This window comes from Myxocyprinus asiaticus, chromosome 26 (genome assembly GCF_019703515.2).
Source record: "Myxocyprinus asiaticus isolate MX2 ecotype Aquarium Trade chromosome 26, UBuf_Myxa_2, whole genome shotgun sequence".
Classification (NCBI taxonomy): Eukaryota; Metazoa; Chordata; class Actinopteri; order Cypriniformes; family Catostomidae; genus Myxocyprinus; species Myxocyprinus asiaticus.
The window spans coordinates 37,160,213-37,179,996 of record NC_059369.1 but is presented as its reverse complement, the minus strand read 5'-3'; the positions used below and the strand labels follow the sequence as shown (position 1 = coordinate 37,179,996).

Sequence of the window (19,784 nt, the reverse complement as noted above, 5' to 3'; positions counted from 1 at the left end):
ACTGTAGTGTACTGGTTCTCGAAGGCAGCTCATTTTATTCCCCTCCCCAAATTACCCTCAGTGAGGGAGACAGCGGTAAAGGCCATTAATCGTGTCTTCTGAATTCATGGCCTCCCGTTCTATGTGGTTTCCGACAGAGGCCCCCAGTTTGTGTCACATTTTTGGGCAGAGTTCTGTCAACAGCTGGGGGCTACAGTGAGTTTGTCCTCTGGTTTTCACCCCCAGAAAAATTTGTTACTGTTGTTTGCTTTTCTCTCTACCTCATGTCTCACAGGTGGAGCTGGCACGCATGATCAGTGTTTCCATGGGAATGCTGATTGTTCTTGGGGAGATGCTGATCATAGCGATGATTTACTCACCCATTCTACCTGCTTCACTCTGACTGTACCCCCTACTTATTCCTTGTGTTTCCCCTCTTTCTTTGGCAGTTTATTATTTGCTGTCAAATTCTAACTGTGCTCTCTTGCGTAGTTGGAGCTTGCTCATGTCTCTATTGGTTGCCTGTCTATAGAGGTGTGGTTACCTTCCCGTTTGCCACCACCATCACCATTCCTGTTGCCCAATTCCTGTGGAGGAGGATTCCTCAGTCCCTGCCCACATCTCAGTGGAGAATATCTTCTGGGCTTTGCTTCGCACCACACCAGCTTCAATGGACTCTCTTCAGATTCCACAATGTACACACCCATCCTACAAATACACTCTTCCCTTAGCCCATTGAGCGGCTTGCTTTGACTCTGCATCCAGCATCAGGGCACCTGCCCTCATTCTTTGAAAACCTTTGTGTTTAATAAATCCTTTATAATTATATTTACTTATCACACATTTGCACATATACAATGAAATTCTTTTTTTTCACATATCCCAGCTAAGCTGGGTTCAGAGTGCATGGTCAGCCATGATACAGTGCCCCTGGAGCAGATAGGGTCAAGAGCCTTGCTCAAGGGCCCAACAGTGGAATCTTGTCAGTGCTGAGGCTTGAACCCCCAACCTTCTGATCAATAACCTAGAGCCTTAACCACTGAGCCACCACTGCCCCTTTTGAGCTGTTATCTCTGCGTTTGGGTCCCTTGTCTCCCTTCACCCTCTGACACAACATTCACGAGGACACCCACGCATTAGAGACTTATTCGTTTGCATTTTATGAATTCACATTTATTTAGAGAGAATTATCATTTGAGTTTATCATGTGAGTTTTTTATGCCTATACGCAGACGTTATGAGTGAGCATCATTAGGCAGAATATTCAAAATCATTGTAAATTCCAAAAACTGTCAAGACTCTAACCCTGTGCTTTCTTTTAATGTGCCGATAGGCTGGCCCATATTTTCAATTTTTAAACAGGATTATCAAATGTGAATTATTTAATTTATATGTATATCAATGTATGTTATATTCTCCCGGCAATAAAAACTTAAGAAAGTGAACAAAATCATTCTTCAGGGAAGCATCAAATGAAAATGAAAATTTCCATTAAATGAATTAGGTTAGAAGTATTGTGACCTCATTATTTGTATAATATTTGTCTCAATACATGCGTTTGAATTTTACGCTAAATGTAATAACCAGAAATGCTATGGAGTTCAAAACTGTAGGTTAAATGTTTTGATATTATTTATCTGTCATAGTATTTTATTAGCAGTTAATATTTGCTATTTGATGTTGCCCAAAAAGTAGATAACATTGATCATTTTTGGAGTGAATATTACACTCTAACAAACTGAACTGTAAGTATATCTGCAGTGGCTTGGGGCGTAAAATCAGTGTGTCCATAACTTTTTGATAGTTGAATCAAACTTTATCATGTAATCATGAACGCTGCCGCCCTATGCAACTGTACCAGATATGGTTTTACTTTTTGAAACACAATTATGGCGACAAATTAAGAGTTAATGTATAAATTATATGCAGTATAAAACCAAATGACCAACAATAATCTTATAGGACACAGAGTCAGTACCAGCCATAGTGCAGAATAGAATGAAAAGCAAATAAAAACCATGCAATGTAATGTCTGCATTTGTTTTGAATGTCGAAATTAACTACAGCAATATCAAATGTTACTATTTATATGTGGTCAAATGTGTATTTATGCAATAAAGGCATATCGTTCGTCTGCTGGTTGCATTTTAATTTTCTACATGTACAAACAAACAATAAGATAAGAAGCAAGGATTTGAACTTGCAACCTTTTACACTAGATCCAACCATACTTCCACTGAGCTATCAGTCCACATGAGTTTTTCTACTCCACACCATCCTCTGTAATTTTAAAGGCATATCACATACAGAATAATAATATCAACAGAATGAGCACATGTGTATTTCATTATGCTCATGAGCAGGGTTTCAATGAACCACTCTATTTTAGTCTACCACAGACTAGCAGGTAAAATTATAACACGGGTTAATGCAGTTAATTAAATTTAATTAACTGCTGTTAAGCAAGATTGCTGACTTCTCTGATTTATGGATTTTACTTCAGGATTGTACTAGAAAGTACTTCACCTGGAATTTGGCAAATAAATACAGCATTTTAAAAACATAGTTAAAGGGGTAGCTCAGTGAGTATTGATGCTGACTTCCAACCCTGGAGTCATGAGTTCAAATACAGGGTGTGCTGAGTGACTCCAGCCAGGTCTTCAAAGCAACCAAATTGGCCCAGTTGCTAGGGAGGGTAGAGTCACATGGTGAAACCTCCTCGTGGTCATGATTAGTGGCTCTCACTCCCAATGGGGCACATAGTAAATTGTGCTTGGATCGCAGAGAGTAGCATGAGCCTCCACATGCAGAGTCTCTGTGGTGTCATGCACATTGAGCCATGTGATAAGATGCATGGATTGACTATCTCAGAAATGGATGCAACTGAGACTTGTCCTCCACCACACGGATTGAGGTGAGCAACTGTGCCACCACAAGGACCTACTAAGTACTGGGAATTGGGCATTTCAAATTGGGAGAAAAGGGGATACAAATTATTTTGTTAAATTAAAAAACAATAATATATTTTTTTTTTTTAAAAACAGTTAAAATCATACTGACTCATGGCTTCTACAGAGGCATATGATTAGCAGCCTCTGAGCACATGGTGAATCTGTTTTGAAAGGTATATGCATTATTGTTAAACATTTATTTCTGTATGGAGAAAATGAAACTGTACTGCAGTGCTCCACAGTATTTAGAACAAGCATTTGATTAACCAAAAATATGCACAAATTTTAGCACAAACCAGCTCATCCAATCAAATGAGGCAGACAGTTTTCAAGAAACCAGTCAACCGTTCTGTTTTGGTAAGCATCTGATTAACCACACATTTGCACATCCCATAGCCATAACCTTTGTGTAGTTGAGCAACAGTCTTCATTTGTCTGTCCAAGTATATATGACACAATGTGCAATTGTTTATTTGAAGTAAGGACGTCAGTTGTGGAAGTGTTGAATACACTTTGCGAATCACCTGTCTTTCGGAGTATGCACACAACACCGAGGCAAAAATCAGACTTGTAGGATATCAGTCAGACATAAGCATATACATAACATTTTTCAAAAGACAAATTATTGTTTTAGTCTGACTAAAATCAAACTTTAAAGTGCATGTGATCATATGATCGAGCTTGTCCAATCAGAGCAAACAATCAGCAAACCAGTAGACCAATCAGTAAACTTGGTTGCAGTACCTTTCTTGCAAACTCTATCCCTGAATTAAGTGCCTCTGAGAACAACTTTACACTTACTCCCCTCCAGCAAAGAAAACAAGCTTATATTTGAAATATTAACAGCATTGTCTCTCAGCTGATAGGTGCACACTTATAAATTTCCCATGTCTTAAAATAGCACCAGGAGCTCTTATCAGAGCAAGGCAGACTGCAAAAGGTCTGGATGCATCTCAGCAGCACGAGCGGACCCTTCACACTCCAGACAGTAGTGAGCACTGCCAGACGCCACATACACAACCAGAGATAAGAAACCATACTAAACCGAGACTCGCATAGAATAGAATGCCCAGGCAAAAACAAGGAAAGCAAGTGTAATATGAAAAGCTCAAAAAGACTGTCATGTTGAAATAACACTACTGGTGTACCGATAATGGGTTGCTGAAAATGCAAATAAATGCTAAGTGGAATCTCTACTTTAAAAGGTTATTTTCTGCACAATGTATAGCAAAAACATCTAAAGCTTCAAGTAAGCTAGAGTTAATGATGAATCAAAACTTGAAAATATGCTTCAAAACCAAAGTGCTGCTCAAGAGTTTATTTAGCATTTATTCCCACCTTTCTGCTGGACGAATATTGAAAGTAGTCTTTTTTGGGATCATGGCAGCCTCTAAGTACTGAGTTTCCTTAGGTACTGCTGACACTTCACAGAGGAAGGTATCAGCATACACCAAAACCTGTTTAACTATTAATCTGCCTCCTATGTTCAACATTAACCTCCTTAACAAATTCACCACTTGTTTGAATAGTGGAAGAATAGTCATGAACATGATTTGCTACTTGCAATTTAAATTATCTAGGTTGTATTGGGGGAGAAGTATTCTCATTATAGAGAGCATTTATTGTGCAAAAATCTGGATAAACCCGTGAAGCAAGATGAGTAAGCAGAAGTTTTTTGATTCGTTTTATGGGGAAGAGAAAGACTGTCCATTTTGAATGCGTTTATTTGTGATAAGTTAATTTTGTTAACTTTTAGGAGTACACAAGCATATAAATGACTTCGAAGCTAAGAAATATGGAGTAAAATCCATAAAACTCAAATTTCAAAGTGTAAACCAGGCCTTAACATGTTGCATTAAATTAGCTGACAATGCCAAAGCTACATATGTGGGTCTGTAGCTCCATTATGCAACCTGGAGAGAAAAACGATGTTTATTTAATGTGCAGAAAATGCTTTGTGTTCAATGCTTTGCAAACAGATTTAATAAACATATCTAGCAAAAAAGTAAACCTTGATGCTGATACAAAGAATTATGAGTAATATTGCATATGCTTAAAATGGCACCTTTATAAAGGAATGAAAAAACCACAACATATGGACAGAAGAGCAACTAACATAAACAAGATATACCTATTATTTTGACTGTTTTTGAGAAGGATTTAACACTTGAAAAAAAAATGAAAAAGTGTGATTTTCCTAGATCGCTTCTTTCTGTAGATCAAAAGCAAAGAGTGTGTGCTATGATCAATGAAAGATGAGATACGATTCAGATATGATTAATTATACTCAACCTCTCTCTTGCTCTTCCTCTTTATTGGCTGGCATTGCCCCTAAAATGCTCTATGATTAATCATTTTCATTTTGCTTAATTAATCATTGAGAGAAGAGATTAAATTCAAGCATTTAACTTGTTACATAACTGTGCATCTTTTCAGTTCCATTCATGACACAAAATATTCTTTGGTGAGATTAGCATCTATGTCCCATCTAAAACCCTTTTAAAACATTGATAATACTTACCTTATTAACAAAAACAAATATTATATGGTTTTATGATAATATTTAATTTGTACAGTAAGTCTTTTACCATAAGAAAAACCTGATTCTGGGAAAATCTCATATTTAAATCATGAATTGAAATACAGACTTTTGGTTTTGTTGATGTGGTTTGCTTCAGTCTATTAGTTCTTTCTTGCTGACTCCTGTGTTTCTCTGTTCTATTATTTAAGCACAACCTAACTTGCTGGTTTGTCCGGTGACCTTAGCCTGAACTTTGACAACTTTCTTTAACTAAAAGAAAAAAGAAAAAAGAGTGGTGTGACAAGGCCTAACAACATGGTATGGATGGTAGATTGGGTGACTTTTATATAAATACCGTTAAATGTGTCAGTAGCATTTCTGAAACAACGAAGCAGTATTTTAAAATAATAAAGACTAAAAGACAAAAAAATTCAAATGATCAGTAAGAATGAGACAAATAATTTAATTTGAAAAAGTTTGTAAAACTGAGTGTGACCTCTTTGCTTTGCAAAGAGTTCACTCACATAAGAGTAAAGCTATACTGAGTACTGTAAACTTCTGAAAACACCAACAATAATGCTGTTCCCTTTCGAAGGAAACTTCGACGTTGCGTAATGATGCAATTGGGTCTACGTCAGTGGTCTCACGTGGTCTGAAGCCTGTATACAATCACAACAATTTATTGGTAAATGGTGCTTAAGCGACGCTCATAGGGAGCCACGTCACAGGCTCTTTATAGGCGAGCGCTTCGCGCCATCTCGCCAGTTTTTTTCATCAGGGCACAATTAGTCTAAGCCCGTGTTTTTTTTTTACTAGTGACTCACATCGAAGCGAGGATTACAGGTGCATCTCAATAAATTAGAATGTCATGGAAAAGTTCATTTATTTCAGTAATTCAACTCAAATTGTGAAACTCGTGTATTAAATAAATTCAATGCACACAGACTGAAGTAGTTTAAGTCTTTGGTTCTTTTAATTGTGATGATTTTAGCTCACATTTAACAAAAACCCACCAATTCACTATCTCAAAAAATTAGAATATGGTGACATGCCAATCAGCTAATCAACTCAAAACACCTGCAAAGGTTTCCTGAGCCTTCAAAATGGTCTCTCAGTTTGGTTCACTAGGCTACACAATCATGGGGAAGACTGCTGATCTGACAGTTGTCCAGAAGACAATCATTGACACCCTTCACAAGGAGGGTAAGCCACAAACATTCATTGCCAAAGAAGCTGGCTGTTCACAGAGTGCTGTATCCAAGCATGTTAACAGAAAGTTGAGTGGAAGGAAAAAGTGTGGAAGAAAAAGATGAACAACAACCGAGAGAACCGCAGACTTATGAGGATTGTCAAGCAAAATCGATTCAAGAATTTGGGTGAACTTCACAAGGAATGGACTGAGGCTGGGGTCAAGGCATCAAGAGCCACCACACACAGACGTGTCAAGGAATTTGGCTACAGTTGTCGTATTCCTCTTGTTAAGCCACTCCTGAACCACAGACAACGTCAGAGGCGTCTTACCTGGGCTAAGGAGAAGAAGAACTGGACTGTTGCCCAGTGGTCCAAAGTCTTCTTTTCAGATGAGAGCAAGTTTTGTATTTCATTTGGAAACCAAGGTCCTAGAGTCTGGAGGAAGGGTGGAGAAGCTCATAGCCCAAGTTGCTTGAAGTCCAGTGTTAAGTTTCCACAGTCTGTGATGATTTGGGGTGCAATGTCATCTGCTGGTGTTGGTCCATTGTGTTTTTTGAAAACCAAAGTCACTGCACCCGTTTACCAAGAAATTTTGGAGCACTTCATGCTTCCTTCTGCTGACCAGCTTTTTAAAGATGCTGATTTCATTTTCCAGCAGGATTTGGCACCTGCCCACACTGCCAAAAGCACCAAAAGTTGGTTAAATGACCATGGTGTTGGTGTGCTTGACTGGCCAGCAAACTCACCAGACCTGAACCCCATAGAGAATCTATGGGGTATTGTCAAGAGGAAAATGAGAAACAAGAGACCAAAAAATGCAGATGAGCTGAAGGCCACTGTCAAAGAAACCTGGGCTTCCATACCACCTCGGCAGTGCCACAAACTGATCACCTCTATGCCACGCCAAATTGAGTTAGTAATTAAAGCAAAAGGAGCCCCTACCAAGTATTGAGTACATATACAGTAAATGAACATACTTTCCAGAAGGCCAACAATTCACTAAAAATTTTTTTTTTATTGGTCTTATGATGTATTCTAATTTTTTGAGATAGTGAATTGGTGGGTTTTTGTTAAATGTGAGCCAAAATCATCACAATTAAAAGAACCAAAGACTTAAACTACTTCAGTCTGTGTGCATTGAATTTATTTAATACACGAGTTTCACAATTTGAGTTGAATTACTGAAACAAATGAACTTTTCCACGACATTCTAATTTATTGAGATGCACCTGTATATACATATTCTCCCTTTTGAGTGACAGCACAGGATGTCTTTTAGGTAGTGCTTACCTCCATGTATGCGGTTCATCGTCAGCGAGGATTCCCAAGACAAGTGTGTGAGCTGTCTGGGCTTTCACCACGTGGAGGTCGCGCTGGAGGGCTCGGACTGCCTGCAGTGTGATTTGATGAACATCAAGATGCTTGGCACAAGGTTCACATCCTTTTGGGTTTTGGTTAGGCCGCAGTTTCATTCTGCTTTTCAACCTCACTTGGCCAGGATTATGAATCAATCATCCTCGTATTTTGCGTATGTATGACGTGCTGCTGAGCATGGATATACTGCGGTCCCGGCGGTGGAAGAGATGCTGGTGACTCATCTTTCCCAATTCTCAGTGACCACATGGAAATTGAGGTCTACCCTTCCCTTGAAGCCTTGCAGGATGACTTCAACGTTGTTGAATAAAGCTTACTTGGCTTCGGGCCAGGCGGTGTCAGGTTTGCACACAGTAGCAGTCTTGCAAGCCTACCAGGCTCATTTTATGTTCAATGTTCAGCTGAGTTCTTTCAACAGAGGTTCCTGTTCAGGAAGCTCCATTTTTTATTTGGGAAATTCACTCCCTCTTGCAAAAAGGGGCAATAGAATAAGTCCCCCCTATGCAGAAAGAATGCGGTTTTTACAGCCATTATTTCCTTGTCCCGAAAAAAGACGGCAGCTTACGTTCCATTCTGGCTCTGAGGTGTTCGAATTTCCATCTAATGAAATGCAGGTTCAGAATGCTGACGCTCAAGCAAATAATGTCACAGGTGCAGCCAGGGGACTAGTTTGTGACAATAGATTTGAAGGACACTTATTTCCACATTCAAATTACGCAGAAACATAGGCGTTTTCTCAGGTTCGCTTGAGCAGTCTAGGGCTGCAGGTCAACCTAGACAAGAGCATTTTGTTGCAGAGGCAACAGATGCTGTTTCTAGAGGTGAAGCTAGACTTGCAAGCAGTGCAAGCGCACCTGTCTCCAGCTCGTGTTCTGTCATTAGGCCAGTGTCTAGCAATGTACAAAGTGGGACACGTTCTCCCTGCGGGGACATTTCACAGGCTACTGGGGCTTATGATTGCGGCATCCGCTGTCATTCCCCTGGTCATGTTGCATGTGAGTCCTTTATGTTGGCAAAAACATCTAAACTCCATAAAGGGACTTCAACCACTGAGGCATGTGTTTTGTCCCTTCAGAGTGACATGTGGGTGCTACCAAGCTCTGTTACCATGGAAACGTAACCGCATTCTGTGGATGGACGTTACATTGGGAAAGGTGTGTCGCCGCAAGGTGATACCGACAGACGCCACCTCTGAGGGTTGGGGTGCTGTGTACGAGAACCATCCTGCTCAAGGAGTATGGATGGGTCAGCAGCTGAATTAGCACATAAACTGTCTGGAAATGCTAACAGTGCTGTTGGCATTGAGGTTCTTCCTTCCTGAAATTCGAGGCAGTCATGTCCTCATCCGGTCAGAAAACAGGACGGTGGTGGCTCACATCAACCATCAGGGAGGGATGTGCTCTCGTCACATTATGCTGTGGGCACGGGACAATGTGCTGTCTCTACAAGCAGTACATGTTCTGAGCTGGTTGAATGTGGGGGCGGATCTCCTGTCGAGACAGGTTTTGATGCCAGGAGAATGGACACTACACCCACAGATTGGGGAACAAATCTGGACGAGGTTCGGCAGAGCGGAAGTGGTCCTGTTTACGTCAAGCGAGATGTCACACTGTCCCTCTGGTTTTCTCTCTCTCCCCCGGCACCAATGGGCATCGATGCGCTGTGCATCAGTGGCTGACAGAGTGTATTTACGTGTTTCCACCGATCAACCTACTGCACTCATTTCTGCAGAGGATTCGGGAGGATCATGTTTGGCTTGTGTTAGTGCTGCCGTTTTGGCCATCTCAAGTGTGGTTTTCGACTCTGGTCTCTCTCCTGGAGAGAATGCCTTGGGAGATTCCAGTCAGAATGGACATGTCGTCTCAGGCACGGAGCAGCATTTGGCACCCTCATCCCGAGTTATGGATATTGTGGGTTTGGCCCCTCAACGGGGCCTTCTTTTGAATGATTGTTTATCCCCCGCTGTGGTTGATACCATCTTAAATGCTAGAGCTCCGTCAACGAGAAGGTTATATACATTTAAATGGCGTATTTTCACCTCTTGGTGCAGAGCATGGAGTGAGGATTCAATACACTGCCCAGTTGGTTCAGTGCTGGATTTTTTCCAAGAGCATTTTTGGGCCGGGGTTACCCCAGCAATGCTTAAAGTTTATGTGGCCACTATAGTGGCTGAGCATGTGCTGGTGAACAGAGTTTCTATTGAGTATGCAGGCTTAGACATTTTCGTCCCATCCGCGTCCCTTTAAAGGATTTATCTATGGTGTTACAGTCGCTCGTGGCTGCTCCGTTTGAGCCTTTAACATCAGTATCTGATAAATTTCTGACTCTTAACCTTTTCGCACGTGAGTTTCTCCTGCACTGACGGATCTTCCAGCATGAGTTCTTTAATGCAAGCTGTAATTTAAAAAAAAAATCTTACCTTACACTTCACTGCAGATGCACTGGAGGACAGATTATATCTCAGCAAGTGCACTGAATGTAAAATTATATATTATCAAACATATAATGTGGTTTTTAGATGTATATAATGTTAGATTATGATAGATAAGATGCGATCGCTCTTGCTGGCTATGTGCACCATCGTATTTTCGTTGCAATGCAAGATGGGATTCAGAGTTCGTCTCATCACATAAGCATACAAAAGGAGGAGCATAAAATGTTCTAAAAACCTAGCCCTTCCACATTTCCAGCCCTGGAAGTGGTTAGAATGAGTGACGGATGGAATGGGAGAAGGCACGAGTGGACTGAATAGTTTGTATATTGATTGTTTAACATCAGAAAACATGGCCGCAGCGCTGCATCAAAACAGTGCACTCCGACGGTAACGGCTTTATACTTTTATTTAGCGATTGTTTGAATATTTGTAACTTATAAAAATAAAGATATTCTGATGTTGAAAAGACTATTTGAGCAGCTGGTTCATTATGAGTACTGCTTCAGTCCCTCTTTTGCTGGTAAACAGCAACCAGTTTGATCGTACGCGTCTGGGCCCAGTTTAGTGTAATCACACCGGTTATATCGTACGTGCAAAAGGCGGTCCTGTTATTAGCATTGGCATCATTTAAGGTGCCAATTTTCCCTTTAAAAGTGAACGTCTCGGTTACGAACGTGACCTTGGTTCCCTGAGAGGGAACGAAACATGGCTGGCCATACTCTATACATAGTATAGAGGCTACAGACCACGTGAGACCACTGACATAGTCCCAACTGCGTCATTATGCAACGTCTCGTTCCCTCTCAGGGAACCAAGGTTACGTTCGTATCCGAGACGTTTTCAACCTCTACCCAACATACACTTTCTCTATTCTTTAGTCTCTCTCACATTCTCCCTTACATTCTCTCTTAAAACCTGTTTTGAAATCGTCCTTCAACAGGACATCTTCATCATAGACAACACAGACTTGTAATCCAATTTATTTACCATGTATTGTTTCAAATGAACCATACAATTAAATTCCAACCACTAAACTACATTGGGGCTCTCTTGTAAACATGTATTGTTTCCCATTTAGAAGTTCCATTTCAAAGCAACCTGAAACACAGAGTGCCAGAAAACCCTGGAAATGAGTGCTTTGCTCATGGACATAATGGCGTTACCTTCCTGGTTAACCCTATACCTGGAATTGAGCAATCTTTGGTGTTGGTACATAGCTCACAATGGGAACATGATGCAAAATGATGCAAATCATCAATGGCAAACAAATATTGTTTTATTACCTGTTTTCATGGCTATTCAACCTTATGCCACATATTACTCTCAAAAAGCAACTAGCATGGCAGAGACTAGCCCATAATTTTGCTACTCCCCTATCTTTTCCAATCGCAGTTGTTGCTAGAGTCATTTGCTGGCTAGTTCAGTATTCATGCAGTCAAAGACTGTCAAGGATTGCTTGCCTGTTTCCTGGTGATGTCTAAAACCAGGGGCAGTTCTACATTTGTTGTATGCCACATATGCATTTTAAAATAGTCTGTTGCAATGCTGTCTACAAGACTGAATAAAAGGTTTGCTTACATTCCTTTCACATAGTGAGTGAAGGAAATTCACATTCAGTGACAAATACTCCCAGATTATATGAAATAATCTTAACAATTCTATGTAACTAACACACAGATCCAAATCTATAGGTAGCCGTTCTGTCTTGGTTGCAAATGCAGACTGCACTGCCCTAAAGAAGGGCTGGGTATTGATATAGATTTCCAGATTTTATTAAATTCATTTCACAAGGGTACAAGCTTTTATATATAAATTGTCATGAATCCCACCTTTGTTATTCCTCCCGCTCACCACCAGAGGGCTCCATCACCTGGGGTTTGACTTTAACTCTCTGGACTCCATTTCCCATCATCCCCGTACCTATCAATGATTACCTGTTCACCTGTTTCCAATTCACTCAGCTATTTAAGTCTCACTCTCACTGGCTGTCAGTGCGAAGTCTTGTTTTGCCCCAGGCTGACGTTTCTGAGCATTTTCTTAGTTTGTTGAATTACCTGTGTATTATCCATGACTGTTTACCCTGTCTTTGATCCGTTGCTGCCAGCTTACTATTACTGCCTAGTTTTATCTGGATATAACCTGTGATTGTCTGCCGCCTGCCCCGATCTCTTGCCTGTTTATTGAATACCCCTCTGGACTGCCTTTGATATTACTGCTGCTGGTGATTTACCCCTGCCTGTCTGAATTACTATGTTTATTGTTATTAAAATCTGCACTTGGATCTCAACTTGGGTGACTCATTACATATATATATATATACACTGGTGGCCAAAAGTTTGGAATAATGTACAGATTTTGGTGTTTCGGAAGGAAATTTTTACTGAAATTAATCCAAGTGGTATTCAACTGATCACAAAGTACAGTCAGGACATTACCGATGTAAAAACAGCACCATCACTATTCGAAAAAAGGTAATTTTGATCAAACCTAGACAGGCCCCATTTCCATCAGCCATCACTCCAACACCTTATCCTTGAGTAACCATGCTAAATTGCTAATTTGGTAATAGAAAATCACTTGCCATTATATCAAACACTGCTGAAAGCTATTTGGATTGTTAAATGAAGCGTAACATTGTATTTGAGTTTGTTTTTGAGTTGCCAGAGTATGCAATAGACTTGCATGTCTTAATGTCAATATTAGGTAAAAAATGGCAAAAAGAAACAGCTTTCTCTAGAAACTCATCAGTCAATCATTGTTTTGAGGAATGAAGGCTATACAATGCTTGAAATTGCCAAAAAACTGAAGATCTCATACAAAGGTGTACACTACAGTCTTCACAGACAAAGGACAACTGGCTCTAACAAGGACAGAAAGAGATGTGGAAGGCCAGATGTACAACTAAACAAGAGGATAAGTACATTAAAGTCTCTAGTTTGAGAAATAGACGCCTCACATGTCCTCAGCTGACAGCTTCATTGAATTCTATCCACTCAACACTAGTTTCATGTACAACAGTAAATAGAAGACTCAGGGGTGCAAGCCTTATGGGAAGAATTGCAAAGAAAAAGCCACTTTTGAAACGTAAAAATAAAAGGTTAGAGTGTGCAAAGAAACACAGACATTGGACAACAGATAATTGGAAAAGAGTGTTATGGAGCTTAACTCCATTGAGCTTTTGTGGGTTCAGCTAGACTGTGAAATGTCACCTGAGTATCTGGACAAACTGACAGCTAGAATGCCAAGGATCTGCAAAGCTGTCATTGCTGCACGTGGAGACTATTTTGATGAGAACTCTTTGAAGTAGTTTAAGAAGTTCTGAACATTATTTTAAAATTGTAATAGTAATTTTTTTAAGGGTGTAAAAAATACTGTATCATAATGTATCGTATGATACGACACCCACTACACAATACCATATGTATTGTACGATACATAAACACATTATAGTGTGAATAATACAAAGCAGCGCAACACTGAGAGTGAGAAGTGATTTAATAGCTTTGATCTTGGGATTTAAGAATTGAAATCAATATTTTAACCAAGCCCTGCTACAAAGCAAAAACACAGTAACCCCATCAACACTGAAACTGAGAAAAATGGCTTTGAAGCTTTTTTGATTGAGCAGCCAAATGTGGATTGTAAAATAGTCTCACTCTCACTCTGAATCTTAATATTGTTGAGCCAAACTCATCTGTCACAGGACAGATAATTGTTTAAGAGACCTGATATCAGTCAGACCTGAGTGTAGTAACTACATTTTGGCTTTGCAGGGAAGTTCAGACCTCCTTGCAATGATCAACATTACATTTATAACCACATAACATTCATCTTGGTCACACATTTATTAAAATTTGTGTTGATTAGCCTAAAGATTTCTGTTCTTAACATGATCTTAACCTGAAATATCCACTTTTGGCAGTATTTTCTCAAGAGAAACTCCTAAAGTTATTGGAGATTTCATATGTTTATATCTCTTGAGCCTCATGTCTGAAACACCAACCTGCTTTCACTGCCTTGCTCCTTCTTCTCTCGGACCTTTAACCACTTGCGAAGCAGGAAGCGTTTTCGGCGGGGTGAGGCGCTTGGGGTGGAGCTGTTAGACCATGCCGCATCCTCATCACTGGACGGCGTGATCTCAATGGAGGGAAGCTGAAGGTATTCTTTGGAAGCTGAGCATGATCCAGGGTGCCGTAGTAACCCATTTTCTATACGCTCCCGCTCGCTGGGCAACTTTTTCATCCGTCTCATCTTAAACCGCCGGCGTCGCAGGGTAGGGGTGGAAGAGCATGACCAGACATGGCTGTCATGACCTCCACTGCCACCCTCCTCATCTCCGTGGCTGGGCTCATCCCGAGGGACATGCACCTGGAGGGATGGCAGCCGAAGGGTGTCCGTCATGATCTAAGCTCACTTAAGCTCACTTAAGATGCTAAGCGGAGCCGCTACAGTTACCTCACTACTAGAAAGAGGCACCAGAGAAGTTGGGAAGCTAACTGGCAAGCTGTCTGGGTTAAAGAGTCAAGAGGAAATGGGGGTGTTAGGTTAATCTGAAAGGTCTTTAAGGTTGCAAGAGTCTTCCAAAGGCTATATCTGAATGTTAAAGCAAAGAAACTACCTAGCTACATTCTACAGAATTGGAGGCGTTAGGTCGATCTGAAGTGTCTGCAGTGCTTTGAGAGTCTTCCAGTGGCTGTAACTGAATGTCAGTGAAAAAAAAAAAAAATCTGCCCAGCTACCGGCAATTGATAGGAAATGGAGGTGTTGGGTCGATCCAAATGGCTTTAGGAGTCTTCCAGTGGTTGTATCTGAATGGAGGTGCAGAAAAACTAAAACTGTCCAGCTACATACTATTCAGAGGAAATGGAGGTGTTAGGCTGATCCGGGAAGGCCTTCAATGTTGCAGGAGTCTTTCAAATGCTTTATCTGAATTGTGGAGGAAATAGACTCCTCAGTTGCCAACTATTAAGAGGAAAAGGAGGTGTTAGGTTGATCCTGGAGGTTGTGGGAGTCTTCCAAAGGCTGTTTCGGAATTGTGAAAAAAAAAAAAAAGCTTCTGTCAAGATCAAATGGATGTGTTGGGTTGATCTGAAGCGTCTACAGGGCTTTGAGAGAGTTCCAAATGTTGTATCTGAATGGTGGAGCCAAAAAACTACCCGTTACCTTTTACTAAAAATACATAAACCAAAATTTACTTGGTTAGAAGTCGAACATCCAGTTCTTTGGAGAATAGATGTCTGATTTATTGGGCCTTGGCAGATGATCGATCGAGAATCCAACTCTCTTTCTTCCTGTATAAGCTACAAAACTGACTGATAAAAGGCACCTGTCAGTGTTTGGATGAAGGAACAGGGGAAGGAATTGGTGGAGGTGGGGGAAATACAGGCCAGAGGAGGCCAACGGCAAGCACTCAGTCAGTGGATTGGATGTATAAAATAACAAAGGAAGGCTCTGTTCCCCTCCCAGCAGATGAAACATGCATAAGGGGTGACTATCAGTGTAACAGTACTCCAGGCCTCCTCGTAGCCTCATGGACACAAACACATACACGCTTAAGCACACAAACGCTCACACTATGGAATGAACTTCATGGCCTTTATCGGTTCTTTTATATATATATATATATATATATATATATATATATATATATATATATATATATATATATATATATGAAACAGATGGAAATCTCTCCTCAAGTGTGTCTTTCAGATAGTATAATTCCTGGTCAAGATTTTTTGTAGAAACATGGTGCCCTTTTCCAAATACAAGCCTGAAGATGGTTAGTAATATCTGGAGCAGGGATTGGTGGTCATGTATTCTTTGGTCAAGTTCCTGAGGGTCCTGTTCCAGCAATGATCTGCATCTCAGTCTTCTGGCCCACGCAGCTGCTGCAGCCTACAGATTAGAGTAAGGTGATAGGAAGCTAGATAACTATGACACCAGAGACTGAAGTTGTAAAGTAAAAAATGCATATACCTCACACACACAGACCACAAGAACACAAATATACAAAAGCCACAGGAAGGCATTTCACCCAGACACAGATGAACTTGCAACGCAAAAATTAAGCACAACAGCCATAAAAAGGACATACACATACACACTTATTTGTGCAAACACACACATGCTGTGCTGAAATTACACACTGAGCTAAGTTCACTGTGATTACAGCTGTTTGATTGTTAAAACATATTAAAAATAATAATAATAATAATAATAATGAAAAAAAAAAAACCTTCCTCCATACATTTTTTTTTTTTTTTTTTTTCAGTCTGAAAGGAATAATTTGCAAGATAAAAAATATTCTATGGCACAGAGGTGAACCATGACAGTGGCTTTATAAATCATCTTAACTGTTTCACTTTCACACCACAAACAGCTAAAATTATTTTGTAGTACAGGGGTAGTGTTTAGTTAAAAGAGAATGAGGAAGATAGTGAAAAAGGTCCAGATAGTGCAAACACAAGCCTGACTAGAGTAAACAGCCCAAATAAGAGTCATATAAAGAGCCCTGGGGCCAAGCACCCTGACCGCTGACCCACTACTGAGAAACACAAATACAATCTAGTAGGGCTGGGCGATATGTTGAATACTCATGCCGCCATTAATTACAAGAACGCATGGTCTGTGTGTGTTGCAGAGTGAACAGGTTACGTGCAGCTCTGTGTGCATGAGCGGGACACGTGATGCGCTGTTAGTGCTCTCGGAGCGGTTTTATAAGAAAAGTGTTACAAGATCATGCATTTGCATAATTCCAGACATTTGTAACCATTACATGTTATTATACAAATCAAATAACACGACACAGTATGCAGAGAAGTGTCTACATGTGGGCAATGCCCACCCTAAAGTTTCGTCTGCCCACCTCAAATAAACAAACAACCAGGGCAGGGCTGTACAGTCAGTGAGCCAGTTTAGCTCATTTAATTTAATCTCTAGCGCATTGCAAATGATGTCTATTAAGGGCATTGCAACAAAGAACATGTACAAATAGCCTTATGTCTACTTGCTAATGCTATTTCGAAATCTTGAGCGCTCAAACCTTAACGCAGGTATGACATGCTTTCCGGGTCCCTCTGTGCTGTGCACGCTAGAGCCACATGTGCTGTGCACAAAAAAGAGAGCGGCAGAAACTAAGAGGCGATCACTTCAAATACAAGGTATTATTCTTTTTGCCCAGAAAGTCTGTTAATATCTAGGTGGTTAGATGAAGAGTTTTAAGAGTGGTGAGTTTATGACACTGAATCTGAGATTCAGAGAAACATCACAGTGGGATGAGTTCTAATAGTCTATTCAGATTAGTGCTCGACAGATATGGTTTGTCCAGTGGTCTGTTTATAAATCATTACAATGAATTTGTTAATTAAAACATTTATTCAAAATCAAAGTATTAGTGTTTTGAATTACAAAACAAGAAAAAAGAAAATAGGCCTAATCTGTGGTGTGTTAATTTAATTTATCATGACATTAATATAAATAGTATTAAAATATGTAATTATATCAAAATGTGTTTGGACATGGGTTTAAATAAAAGGTAATTGATTTATTTTGCTCTCTCATATGTTTTAGTTGCTATATTTGTAAAACACTAAACATTAAAATTAGGACAAGGAAGTTTCAAGAAGATTTAAATTTGCTTAATGCTGAAGGTCAAGTCTCAGCCTCAGACTTTATGTCTGTGGAATACCCATGCAGCATTCATTATCAGCATGATGCATTTTGCAGCACAGTAGCAAGAGCTGGCAGAAAGTCCATTCTGATTGGTTAGCTGCAAAAATACTTTTTACTTTTATGCTGCTTTTTGGAGCTTCAAAATGTTGGCACCCATTAACTTGCATTGTATGGACCAACAGACCTGAGATTTTCTTCTAAAAATCTTAATTTGTGCTCTGTAGAAAAATAAATAAAATAAAGTCACACATCTGGGTTGGTAGTAGGGTAAATGATGAGATTCAGAATAAAAAAAAATGATTTTCATTTTTGGGTGAACTATTCCTTTAAATGTTTTATGAATTATTTCTGATTACCTTATGGATCTTAATTAATTTTACTTCTACTTTTAAATTTTTGTCCTCAAATAAAAAGTTAATATAAAATGTTCTTGTGTTTATTTCATGCTTATCAAATCTTATCAAATATATATATCACAGTATATATAGGCTATATATAAAACAATAAAAAAAAAATAACAATAAAAAAAAAATATCTTCCAGCAAAATCTCTATATACAGATTTTGCTGTAGAAATAAATGAAAACAATAGCCATTTATGAGGTAAAATTAACCCAGCATATTGTCAATATGTGCTGACATGTTGGGTTAAATGTACAACCCAGCTTGCTGGGCTAGTTTAACCCAACGTGTATTCTGTCCAATATTTACCCAGCGTTGGATTGGCAATTGGGTTATTTTTAACCCAGCCAAATTTAGAGGGTTTAAAAGAAATTTGAAGCATATTACATGATTAAGTGATTATTTGAATGGATTACCACTTTGTTGCATGCCATACCACAGTAAATAATAAAGTTATAATTAAAAATAATCTAATTATATTTAACAGTTTAAAAAAAACAACAACTTTTAAGCCATTTCAGAGCAAATACATAATTATCGAGATATATATATATATATATATACATAGATTATCGTCTATTGGCTAAAAAATATAGAGATATAATTTTTGTTGCCATATTGCACAGCTCTACAGTCTAGTTGACATCCAATATTTAAACAATCAGATCCACTGAGCTGCACTGGGCCTAAGGCACACAAACTAATGGCCATTTTCCATATAAAGACCAATGCCCTGACCTGATCTATTTTTAATGTTTAACAATACCATCCCCCTTCTCGGTTCCGGAATATCAGGAAGCCGGTGTCAGGAGCATCTAGGTACCTGCACAAGTGTCAGGTTGCAAAAGAACTGTAATGTTTACAGATAGTGACAGGATTGGGTTACTTTGAGAGGCTGTAGCATTGTGCCAAGACATACAGACAGACTCAAGGCTATTGCAGCTATGTAGCTGTGGCGACCAGGGTGGGGCCGAGTGGCGTCTGGGCAGAGCAAGGCCAGGAAGATAAGTGGTGAATAAGTTCCATCTGTGTGCCACACCGTTTTCGCATTCCAGTGAGGGGTGGTGGGAGTATTTAAGGAGAGAAGACAGTGGCAGATGGGAGAGAGAGATGCACGAAGCCTGTCCGTGTGTGTGTCTTTATGTTTGTTTAAGTATATTTATGTCATTAAAGTTATGTTGATTGTTCTGCTGATTCCCGCCTCCTCTCTGCCCATCCTGAACCCCGTTACATTGGTGCCAAAACCCAGGAAGGAGGAG

General features: G+C 39.7%; 1 protein-coding gene across 1 annotated transcript in view; it reads right to left on the bottom strand.

The window, feature by feature from the left end:
• The window catches only part of gramd1bb (GRAM domain containing 1Bb), a 131,627-nt gene extending 116,680 nt beyond the window's left edge, over positions 1 to 14,947 (bottom strand). The window contains exon 1 of the mRNA XM_051656079.1: positions 14,454 to 14,947. Within this exon, the coding sequence (XP_051512039.1) occupies positions 14,454 to 14,851 (398 nt within the window). The 5' untranslated portion in view covers positions 14,852 to 14,947. The remainder of the gene's footprint in view (positions 1 to 14,453) is intronic.
• Between the last annotated feature and the right edge of the window lie 4,837 nt (positions 14,948 to 19,784).